General features: G+C 36.2%; 1 protein-coding gene across 3 annotated transcripts in view; it reads left to right on the top strand.

The window, feature by feature from the left end:
• The window catches only part of SKAP2 (src kinase associated phosphoprotein 2), a 121,333-nt gene that overhangs the window by 70,788 nt on the left and 38,428 nt on the right, over positions 1-12,117 (top strand). For all 3 annotated transcript variants that reach the window (XM_064412836.1, XM_064412820.1, XM_064412828.1), the window contains 5 exons: positions 445-522; positions 1,245-1,328; positions 10,016-10,140; positions 11,046-11,109; positions 11,509-11,613. In XM_064412836.1, coding sequence (XP_064268906.1) covers positions 445-522; positions 1,245-1,328; positions 10,016-10,140; positions 11,046-11,109; positions 11,509-11,613 — 456 coding nt within the window. The remainder of the gene's footprint in view (positions 1-444; positions 523-1,244; positions 1,329-10,015; positions 10,141-11,045; positions 11,110-11,508; positions 11,614-12,117) is intronic.

The following is a 12,117-nucleotide window of genomic DNA, read 5'->3' as shown; positions in this document are numbered from 1 at the left end:
CTTGTATGTTGTTTCAAGGTATTTTGGTGTGACGCTGGTATCAAAAACCACATTTCGGATTTAATTGTGTTCAACTGGGTTTCTTGATTGCTATTCTTTTATTTGCATATTTGAAAACTTAGTGCTTTCATTATCCAACTTGCTTTACAGACTATGTTCTAAACAGTTGCTGTATTTTGTTTAATTACATACTTTTCCTTCTGAGACTTGCAAGGCGTGTTATGCAGCTCTATTTTTCCTTACTCAAGTGGTGAGGACTACAGCAACAGCTCTGACATTGATAGGTAGATGGTTCAGTTACTTAAAATAATCTGGCACAATAGTAACTAGAATTTTTTTTCAGTAGCTCTTGCGTATTGAGAGTGTAAAATCCATAATTTTATTAATGCTTCTATAGCAGTTTTCTTGAAAAGCAGTGCTTTACAGAATTTGTTTTTCTTTCAGGGAATCAGTTTCCTCCCATTGCGGCTCAGGATCTTCAGTTTGTTCTGAAGGCTGGATACCTGGAAAAACGTAGAAAAGGTAAGTCTAGCTATCTTTGTGAAAGCTAGTGCATATTTAATGTCTGGGAAGTCTGTATGTCTGTATTTGATACTGTACACATGAACAATTTTATACAGGAGTGTAAATAAAATGAGAAGAAGCTGAAATGCTGAAGCATTATTATGCAAAAGAAGCATAGCACATAACTGCTTTTATAGTAGTATTGCAAGAAAATCCTATTTATTTACTAACAAAATCATGCTGTGAAAGTCCAGTCAGCCGTAATTCAGAAACTTTCAGGTATTTTTGAAGAAAACATTCGGAACGTATGTACAAGTACCATATGTTGACTTCATGTTTCAGTGAGCATCAAGATTTATTTTCCTTCAAGAGGGCAAATATTGATCTCAGCTTTGGTTCAGTCAATATTTACCTTGATTCAATAAATCTTATATTGTCACTTTAATACCCACTTAATGCTGCGATAACTCTAGGAAATATTTAGGAAGTTGTTCATTATTTCCTTATATTTAATGTTACACATGACTTCCCTCTTTATGTGATTTCAAATTCTTATTTGTTTTCTTGCCATCAATTTTTATTTCTAATTTTCTTCTCAGTGCCATGCATTTCCTTAGTTTCCTTTCCTTAGTGTCATTTTCCTAGCTCCTCCTCCCTCTTACCTCACCCTTGAAAAGAAGTAACACACTTTTGTTCAATAATGGCATAAACTGACATAACACATGTTGTATTAATTTCAGACCACAGTTTTCTTGGCTTTGAATGGCAGAAACGTTGGTGTGCTATCAGCAAGACAGTCTTCTATTACTATGGAAGCGACAAAGGTACTTATAACAATTATGAAAGCAATGATGTTTTAATGCAAAAAAGGATATGAAAGATTTATTGGAATTGAAAACTGTGAATAAAAGTTAATTTTAAGAAATGGAATGAAGCTTTTAAAAAGAAAGTTACTTTCTTTTAAACAATTCTTGGACAGTGCTGTGAATTTTTGAAATGTGTAAATATTCATCAGAACCTCTCAGTGTTTTTTAAGGCTGGGAAACTAAGGGTAAAAAAAAGTTTCTTTTAAAGCTGCTTTGTTTGCTAATAACAGCTTGCTGTTCAGTTTGATAATATGCTGGTATTCAACTGTTTTACTAGATAGAAAATGTTCTTTCTCTCCAAATAGGATATTAATTTGAAAACATCCTTTAGTAATTATACCTTCCGAGATCCTTAGAGATGGTTCTATCCAGGAAAATATTAATCTAAAAGTTGCATAGTGGAGTTCTTTGTTTCTTTTTAAATAATTTGTGCTCTGGCAAAGCTAGAAATTAAGTAATGTATTTATCTGAAGTCAGCAATGGAAACAAAAGCAAACTTCTGAAGGTGACTTTTAAATTTAAATAGCCAGTTTGGAAAGAATCTAGCATAAATGTAATATTACTTTGAATTTTTGAAATTGACAGTAAAATAAAACATATTTAAATTCTGTGCCATGTGCATTTGATGTTTAAGAGTGAACAAAATGATACATAATTATATCTCAGTAAATTTTAAAGTACAATAATGTCTTCCCCTCCAACACCCCCCCATCCCCAAAAAGACATTCCAGGGCAAACTGTCCTTTGAAGTTTTTTGTTCTTCTTTTTGTTTGTCTTTTTATTTTTGAGATTACTGCAGGTAGTTATTATATCAGCTTTTTTTAATTCAAAGACTAATATAATTTGCTCCAGTTTGTTTCCTTCCTTGGTATATTGACTTATTTAAGCTTGTCCTCTCTTTAAAACCACAAGAAAGAAAGAGTCTAATTGTAAGTCCGGTTTTCATTTTGCTAGTTTCCCATCATGTCCTCTTTTCAGTTTTGCTAGCATTATCTGCTAAATGATGCTTTTTTTCTATACTCTTTTCTTGGGATTTACAGGTTGATTAGGCTTCACAAACATGAAAAATCTTTGTTCAAAAATTTTGAGGAAATGTGGCATGATACTGATTTGGATTTGTCAGTACTGATTGATTTATTTGTCTGGAAAATGATCTGGAATATATATTTAGTTATACATTGCCTAGTAATTTAAAAATAGCAGTTTTTTTCAGAAGATATTGCTAGTTCATAAAGATTGTTCTTGATTATAAAATCTTGGTATTTTTATCTGCTTTTTTTAAAGAAAAAAAGTCTTGATTGTTTTTAACAACTCTTTTCCTTTTGGCTGTGCTAATGATTATTTATGCTTTCTAGCATATGGTCTTTGTATTAAGAAGGCAGGCATGTTGCCCACCTGGTCTTTGTCCCTTTTGTTTTTTTCCTTCTTTTGCAACAACCTGATTATCAAGTCTGTGTTGCAATTTTTAATACCTGTATTGAAAGTTAAGATGCATGGAAATATGTTCCCTAGCACTCAGAAAGTTGGTGTGTCATGGTTTGACCCTGGCACAATGCCAGGGCCCCCATGAAAGATATATTTTATGTTATGAATTAACTGTGATATTTTGTAGGATCTATTTTGTTTATGAATCTGTAGGGAGGTTTTTTTTGGCTAATGCATTTAGAGCTTTTGTGGGCTGCAGATTGTTTGGGGAAGGTCCTCCTATCCACAACCTAAGGATGTGGGAGGGGCACATGGTCCATTGGAACTGTACTGAATCACAGAAGCATTTAGGTTGGAAAAGATCTCTGAGATCATTGAGTCCAACCATTAATGCAGCACTGCCAGGCCCACCACTAAACCCTGTCCTAAGTGCCACATTTACATGTGTAGTAAATACCTCCAGGGATGGTGGCTCCACCACTTCCCTGCGCAGCCTCTTCCAGTACACGACACCTCTTTCAGTGAAAAAAAAATTGCCTAATACTCAATCTAAACTTTCCTTGGTGCAACTTGAGGCTATTTCTTCTTGTACTATCACTTGTTACTTGGAAGAAGAGACTCACCCCCACCTCATTACAACTTCCTTTTGTGTAGTTGTAGAGAGCATGGCATGGTTGGACTCCAAGCAGTAATTCATGTGATTCACAGAGGAAGCAAACAAATCAGATGCACAAATTTCTGCCCTACCTCCATCAGATTGGTGCTTGTAGTGCAGAAAAACTAGTTAAGCATGGTGTAATGACTTAATCTTCTAATATGGGATGACTAAGGTACTCCTGAACTTGCCTTTGCATAAAAAAAGACTGGTCAGAGGTACCGTCTTCAGGCCTGTGATGCCATCATATATAAAATTGCCTGTTGCAGTGCAGAAGCAACTCACTGTCATTGAGCAGAAACTGGACACCAGCCATGGCAGGCTAGTATGCTGTTAAAAGTGAGCTGTCACCCTAATGGTTGTGAGGGTACGTGCTGCAGTTCATCACGCTGTTCAGCTGCACAGTGTCAGCATGGATGAGGTGTGTGATGAGGCAATCCTGAGCAGCTCTGGCATTTATTCACTGCAACTGTTTTCACTCCCACTGTTGTGGCCAGCAGTGGTACCTGCTGTAGAATGCTCTTGTGCTGGGGGCCTCCTTCTTTTATTGTGACTCTTGATGCTGTACCAGATAACTTTGACCATGTAGAAATTCAGAGTATGTTCTTACCAACTGTAGAACAGCACTGAAGTGTGTATTTGGTGGCTTAGTACAAATTGTACATTTGGAGGTTTTTTTTTTTCAATACTTAGTGCCTGACTCTGCTAGTTCCTCTGTGTTGGGGGATGTAATGCTGAGAGGCAGCAGGGATTTCTGCATCCATCTTGGCTTGTTTTGAATTGTGTCTGTTTTAAAACCTATAGGTGAATAAACTGTGAAAGCTATTTTGTGTCTGCAGTGATGTGTCTTTTGTTGAGGAAAGGTTGATTTTCATGCTTAAGTATCAGTAGAAATGTAACTGAGTGGTGAACATGAAGCTATAGGATGCCTTTTTATTATTTGTATAGATTTGTTGTTTCCAAAACAATTTTAGTTCTTCTAACTAAACTTCTCTCCTTTTTGCATTGGGAAAGCAAGAAGTGTAAAAGTGTATAAAGCTCACAAACACGTAAGGAAGAGTTTCAGAATCGTTTACTCTAAGCTGAATGATGAAAAAGTAAGGCCTAGTCCAGAAATATATAGTGCAAGATAAAGCCTGTGAAATACAGTAAATGGCTGTGTGTTTGTGTGTGTGTTCACCTAAACAACTCCAAGCATCTCTTCGACTGTTGTGATGCCTGCAGGCCAGTGCTTTCCATTCCCTGCTTTCTCTTCCATTTGGTGTAGCATTGGGTAGTGAAACAATGGAATTTATCCCAACAATATAGATGGGTCTAAGTGAATCACCTGCATTTTTTCTCGTGATCACTGTTAAATGGAGTAGTTGGAGAAACAAGGCTTAAAGGTTTGAGCTAATCACATGTCAAAAATAGGTGTTGTGGGAAGCATGTGTGTATTTATGCCTGTGCTGCGGTGTCAGTTCCCAGCACGTGGCCCACAACATTGCAGAGGACTGTGTTCAAATGTCAGAGCTGGGTGGGATTTTGAGAAGCTTGCCTGGTGCTCCTTCTCATAGTCTTTCCTTCTATAAATCTTTTATAGTCCTCTCTTTTCTTTTCTTCCATGCAGTTGCCCCCTGAATTGAGTACCCTGGTTCCCTATCATTTTTCTATATGATCTCTGGCTGTTCCTGTGTCCTCAGACACCGAGATGGTATGGATAACCTTTCAGACCTCAAAGTGCCTGTGAATAAGGAAAGTTAATTTGTTGCTTTATAAATGATTGAATTAATGGCTTCATTACTTCTTTCTCACTAGGCCACAATGTTATATGCCCTTCTGTCTCAGCAAACTGGAGAGATCAGCTAAATGTTTAGCAAGACAGTAATTGATAACATTATGGTAATTTTTCCTCTGCTAATGGGCACTAAAAATTTATTTTCATTTTTATAACTTGAAAATGGTATCTGCCTGCCCGCCAGTAATATGATGTTAAAGAGGGGTATAATTCAGAGGCTTTTAGAAAACTCTGAGTTTATTTTTTATTTTTCAATTTCTTTAGTTTTAACATGGACATGATAGTTTTGGATTTCTCTGATTAATAAGATAGTGCTGACCAGGCCAGTGGTGAACTGCTTCTATTTGGGCAGAAAAGGGAATTGTGCATGCTCAACAGGACTTTTTTGTGCAGGGTGATGACAATCAAAGCATCTATCTAATGTATACTGGGTCTTCTGCTGTGAGTCTATTAAATTCAGACCTCAAGACTCACACTTGTTGTTAATAATGCGTTATTTAAAGAATAACTACTGGGTATAAGCAAACAGAATATAAACAATTCAGTGCCTTAAATCACTTCCTTCCATTTCTTAATTATTTTACAATTTCAGTTTCTCAGAGGACTAGATTAAGGGAAAAAAGAGAAAAAAAAAAGTTTATTAAATTTCAGGTTTGCTGTCTTAAAGGGAAGAACTTCTGTGTGTGCATTTGTCCAAAAGCTGGAAAAGGAATTACCATTTTGGAGATACTTACACTGAGCTATTTTTTGATAGCAGACATCCTGCACATGGAAAAGTATGTGAAACTACTTTTAGCATGAAGCCATGTAAACTGTAAAACCTTACAGACTCCTAATTTCAAGATGAAGAGAGTTAAATTATAGATTCTAATAGTATCTATAAATACTTTATCACTCTCTGAAATCTTTCTTTTGGCCTTTGTTCCGTATGTCTTTCTCTGTAACTTCTTTCCTTTCTACTATCCCAGTCCTCTCTGTTCTTCAGAATGCACTAATTCTTTTTACATGTGCTAATAATATGAGCACATTGCCTTAGGCCTCAAATTTACAACCCAGTAATTTCAAGATCTCATTGAAGGTTTACCCTTCTTTGTTTTAAATGTTCCCATGGACTTAGTTACGCAAGGTTTCTTCAAAACGCTTTTTCCCTGCTTCCCTTGAGACTCTCTTTACTCAATATAATATTGGCCCTGTTTCTGTTAACAACATTTAACTCTTTTTAGGATTAATGAAGTTTATGTGTGAGAGAAATGTTTAAAAGCTTTCAAATTTTATTCAGATCTGAATTTTCTCTATGTTAAACGTAGCCCCCCCATATTTATTTCTCTTAAATGTCTGTGTACTAACTTTTTTTTTCAATACTTAGTTCCTGACTCTCCCCTCTGCTATACTTTTTTATGATTTTAAATTCCTGATGCAAAATGATCTACACAGACCCAGATTTATTTTTCTTTTCTGTGCCTGACATGGGAAGCAGGGGAGAGAGGAGGTTGAGCAGATGAGAGCAAAGGACAGCTTATGCTGAAATGAGATTTGGCTTCATTGGGGAACAAGTTATGCTTGATGATGTTCACAGTCCTTTTTATTTTTACAAGACTGATATGACACTTTTTGCATTTCTGTTTTATGTTTTTCTGGGACAACTTTAGGGTTTTCTGTTCTTGAATTGGAACGACATTTTTTTCTTGAGAAAATAACACACAGCAAAAATCTTATCGTTCTTCAGAGAAGTGTGTTCCATCAGCATTTATCTCCCTAGCTCTTCCTAAATATGCTGCTGTATTCCTGCCTAAGCAAAACTCTGTTTCTGATTTGGGGTTCAAAATGAAAGTTAAAAATCTGTAATGTGAATGTGCTTCTTGAAGCTACTGTTGACTCCCACTATATAAACTAACAATATATAAATTTAAGTCTCCAAGTAAAATCTTTAAGTCTTCCAAACTTTTAAATATCAGTAACTCTTTAATTCTCCCTAAAGTACAGTCTCCAGAAAATATTTCTGATATAAACAATTTAACTGGCAATGTGAAAGTTCACAGGAGTCGCTGTGGCCCTAACTTCCCAAAGCATCTTGAAACCAAAAGCTCAGGTCTGTCCAAACCCGTTTAGCTGCAAGCCTGTGCCAAGCAGTGAAGTCCAGGTGATTGTTGGGTTTGATGATCCCAGGATGGCTCTGCCTTCAAGCCTGCACCTGACTGCTCTGCCTGGCCAAGCAGCTGCTGTGGGTCATGGTTTGCTCCGTGGTGATCAGACAATGGTCTGATCCTTTTCAGTTGGTCTCCAGTCCTGATTGAAAAGGTGTATTCTGCAAGAGTAAATGGCATTTGTAGACCTCCATTGTTTGTCACCATCAGAGCAGGCAGCTGAGCTATAGCTGACCTGTGCTCTGCCAGTCTGTATTTGTGGAGCCATTTCTTAGGACATACTGAGTCTTATCTCTGGCTTGCTGCCGCAGGGAGTGTGAATTCATACTAAGTCTTTCAACTTGAACAGGTTCTGAGTCAGGGCTGTGAAGTACCTTATTGTCTCAGAATTTCTTCATTTGCACCGCACTGGACTTTATTCAGAGGTTACTGCTAAGACAATTGGAAGTAAAAGCAGCAATGCTAAGTCTAGTCTATTGCTATAATGGTCATTGAAAGACTGTAATAGCAAAGGATGGATGTATATAAATATTTGGTAGTGTATACAGGTAATTTTCATTAGCACTGAAATAGTGTGTTCAGAGAGATAAGACAAAAACCGTATAAACAGAAAAACAATCAAATGGGATATGGATGTCATGCACCATCCCCTTCCAAAGTACAGCATCTTTGTGGTTTAACTGCAATGCTCTTTGAAAGAACGAGTACCAGTGCAAAGATCATTCGAGATTAGCTCTGTAAAAGTGTATTACCATAAAAGGGATCATCCATGTCACACAGAAGCAGTCTCAGAAATAATCCAAGAGAGTAAATTTGAATACTTGCCTCATTTTTATCTTGACAAAATGTTTTTACCTTTTGAACCTGGTATTTGTTTATTCTGCCTGCACGCTCCTATCTTCTAGGCTTTTGATAAACCTCCAGCATGGGAGAGTGAGAAATTAATGTGTTTCACTTCATCTTCTCCCTGAGGTCACAAGGGAGGGAACAATAACAGTCCTAGGCAGAAATGAATTTCATTAAAAGGAACCTAGTTAACCTATTGCAAGTTATTATTTCTAATATCTACCTTGGTGTGATTTCATGAATTTTGCATCTGTGTGCTGTTTGAAATAGAGGTGGAGGATTGAGCAAATATAAAAATACTAATACTATATTATTAGTACTTATTTAAGACAGAATGAAACTTACTGTGGGGGAAGGGACTAGAATTGAAAATAGAATGGTGCTCCATATTTTATCATATAATTGTGTTATTGGGTATTTGTTTGCCCTGGGTGAGAGATCACAAAAAGGTGGAAGGACAGAGAATATGTGTCTATGTGCATATAAGATTACTAGAGAGAGTATTTGACTGGTGTATGCCCTTATGTCCATGTATGTTCAGATTCCTTTGTTAGCCAATTTTTACCCTCTCAGGGTTGGAAACAGATTTTCTTTCCTATTAAATTCCCAGAAATATGACAACAATTTGTTAAAAACTGTAGTTTCCTATTTTATCTATCATAGAAGTTTTCTCCTTTTTTTGACAAGCATAAGCAATGGATGCTCACTTTGCACCTAAGTTCTATTCAGCAATACTTAAAGTAGTTTTGCTGCTGTGCCTGGTGCTTATTGTTAATTAATGCTTTTCTCTTCTGTGTAAAAAACCCCCACACTAAATGGCATTTTTTTGATACGCAACTGCACTTTGTTCTTTGTCTGTGCAAAATGTGAAATACGATGCCAGTCTTCACTTGAATGCTGCACTGTGATCTGCAGAAATTGCAAAACTTAATTACTTTTTTGTTTTTGGTTTGTTTTTAATATTCGCCAAAATATGCCAGAGCACATAAAATCTGATGTAGAATTTGGTTTGAAGGGCTCGAAAGGAGTGCGCAGGTGCCGCTTGCACAACATGCAGTGTATTTAAAGTCAGATCTGCTGTAAGTGATACTTTTATAAACCAGAACCTTTGAAAAGCAGAATTGTCTTTAAAACAACCACATGGCTGTACCTAATAAACTGTGGTAGGGCTCGGTACTTTTATTAGCTAATTAAACATTTGCTGTTTTGCAAGAAATGCTTTTGGAATGAACACAGATGCACACACCTGAATTTATAACAAAATTCATTCTGTATTTTTGCCATGTTGAAAGGAGGCACATCTGGGAGTGGGTGGGAGAATATGAAAAGCAGCTTTTCCAATTGCTTAAAAAGAAGCTTGAAGTTTATTTTTTGAGTGAAGTGGTTAGTTTAGGAGGCAGCTCAGCAAGTTCTGAGCTAGACAGGTTTTCCCATTGGTTTACTGAACCTGAAAGAGACACTGATTTATAGGAAACGTGTCTTGCAAGTTCCAGTTCTTGGCTTTCCCTAGATACAAGTGTCATAACACGCACTTCTTACTAAATAAGACCACCATCTGCAAACATCCCCCTGTGGAATTCCTTAGGCATCCTACAGAAAAGATGTACTTTTGGGTACATCTTCCCTTAGAATAAAGCTTTATCTCCAGAAGCATCACTTAATCATTTTGCTAAAAACCTCCATGTTCTTTGTAAAATTCATGAAATAGAAAACAAAATCTGAATAAACGATAACCTGCTGAGCCACTTACATTCACTGTTGTAAATGAAGCTCTAACTTTGTTTTTTATCTCCAACAGACAAACAACAGAAAGGTGAATTTGCCTTAGAGGGCTACACCATCAGAATGAATAATAGCCTTCGGAAGGATGCAAAGAAAGATTGTTGTTTTGAAATCTCTGCTCCAGATAAGCGCATTTATCAGGTTGGACTTTTTTATGTTGACTTGAAATTTAATTGACAAAGCTGTTGCAATTCCAGTTACTGAATTAACATTTCAGTGAAACAACTGTCACTGATATCTTAATGAGAAAAGGAAACCCTTGCTTGCATATATTGTATATTCATATATTAGGAAAAAAAATCTGATTAAACATAGGTATGCACATGTTCAAATATTATCTTTTTGGTCAAGAGCAAGGAAATCTATCATCTTTATCTATTGTTCATTTCAATATTAGCATTTTAATATCTATTGTATAGTGTGTCTGTGTGATTTCTTGGATGAATTAAATAGTAAAAAAGAGTTAAAATATGTATCAGTGTTAAATACATATTGTATTGGTCATGGCTTTTCAAGGAAAACCTACAAAAAAGCACATATCAGCTGTGCAATTCAGAGATCTATCAGCCAGACATCAATATGGAATGTAAGTTTAATAAGTTTTAAATATCTGAGATTGCGGTTGAAAGCCAGTTAATTAAGCTGTCAGGTAGTGTGTTGGAGTCTGACAAGAACATTTTTAAGAAAACTGTACCCAGCAGTCTAAAGAAATTCATGGGTGTCTTCTAATTGTCAAGGGCAAATTTTGTTCATCAGTTCTGGCTTTGACATTGATGAAGAGAAGCAGCTTTTTTCTGCACAGCTGCCAGCTGCTGATCAGAGTTTCAAATCCATCATCCTCTCCTTCAATTACGTAAATTTGTCAAAATTAGCTGTACATTATAAGAAGCATCCTTGCAAGAAAAGTACCAGAAGACATGAAAAGAATTGCTAATGGTTTCTTGAGGAAGTGACGGGAATGTTACATTCCCTCTTCTTTACTGTTAATGAAATTGTAGTTGTGTTTTTGACATTACTGCTAGTAGTTATTAATAAGCATTTAATAGTTTACAGCTGCCACTCCCAAAGAAGCAGAGGAATGGGTACAGCAAGTCAAATTTGTAATTCAAGGTAAGCCAGCCTGTAGAGCAGTTGCCTTTATTGCCAATACTGCTTAGTGACAGTTGTTCTGTCTGCTTACTTATCTGTCATATTAGTACCTGTAGGATTCCCACATGTCCAAGTTTTGAGTAGCAAGTCCTAATTTTGAATTGTATTACAGCTTTTATATGACTTTTCTCTTTCTTCAAGATTTTTGCTTTTCTCCCAGAGTACTATTTAGCTTGAAAGCTCTCCCTTATACAAGCTCCTTCATATAAACTCTTTCTTACCCCTTGAACAGTTTAAAAAAAAATAAGCAGAATGTACTGGAAGGAGCAGGTCATGGAAGAATTGTTTTAATTTTGCATAAATTTCTGCTTAGGCATTCTTTTCCACTAGATGTTAACTTTTTAAACTGCTGTTACATAGATACAGGATCTAATGCTATTCCTGAGGAGGAGGAAGAGGAATATGATGATGTTGGACAATCGAACAGCGAACCGATAGATGATAGCATTTATGAAGAAGTTAAAGGTATTGCTGAATTCTTTCTAACTGTGTGACTTGTGATCATTTTGTCTTCTCTGCTTCTAGTTTGATAACTCTGAGTGGCTTAAAGGAAGTGAGTAAAGTAGAATGATGAATAAGATACTTTTAGATTTCAAATTTTGCTATGACATTGAAAAGAAAATGTCTTCAGTTCTGAGTGAGAACAGTTTTCTTTAGCAGGGGCATCAAAATAGCACAGAATGTGTAAAAGTGAACTCAGGGGACCTTCAGCTCATTAACATTTTCTGGTATGCCATTTTTTAAAATTAAAAAATTGAAAAGCCTTACAGCTTTTTCCAGGAACATGCCCATTATTTTTTTTCTTTATTCATTTTGGCATTTGTATTAAGTAGAAGTTCTCTATCGTTCCAAATGTTACCAGCTTCTGCCTAATACATGGTATTACAATCCTGCAAGAAAGCAATGTGTTTGTTTGAAAAGACTCTGGAAATGAACTGCAAGGAAAGCAACATGAGTGTTGACACTGTT

Source organism: Passer domesticus, chromosome 1 (assembly GCF_036417665.1).
Source record: "Passer domesticus isolate bPasDom1 chromosome 1, bPasDom1.hap1, whole genome shotgun sequence".
In the NCBI taxonomy this organism is placed as follows: Eukaryota; Metazoa; Chordata; class Aves; order Passeriformes; family Passeridae; genus Passer; species Passer domesticus.
Note: the sequence above shows the minus strand (reverse complement) of the source record. Positions and strands in the feature narration are given on the sequence as shown.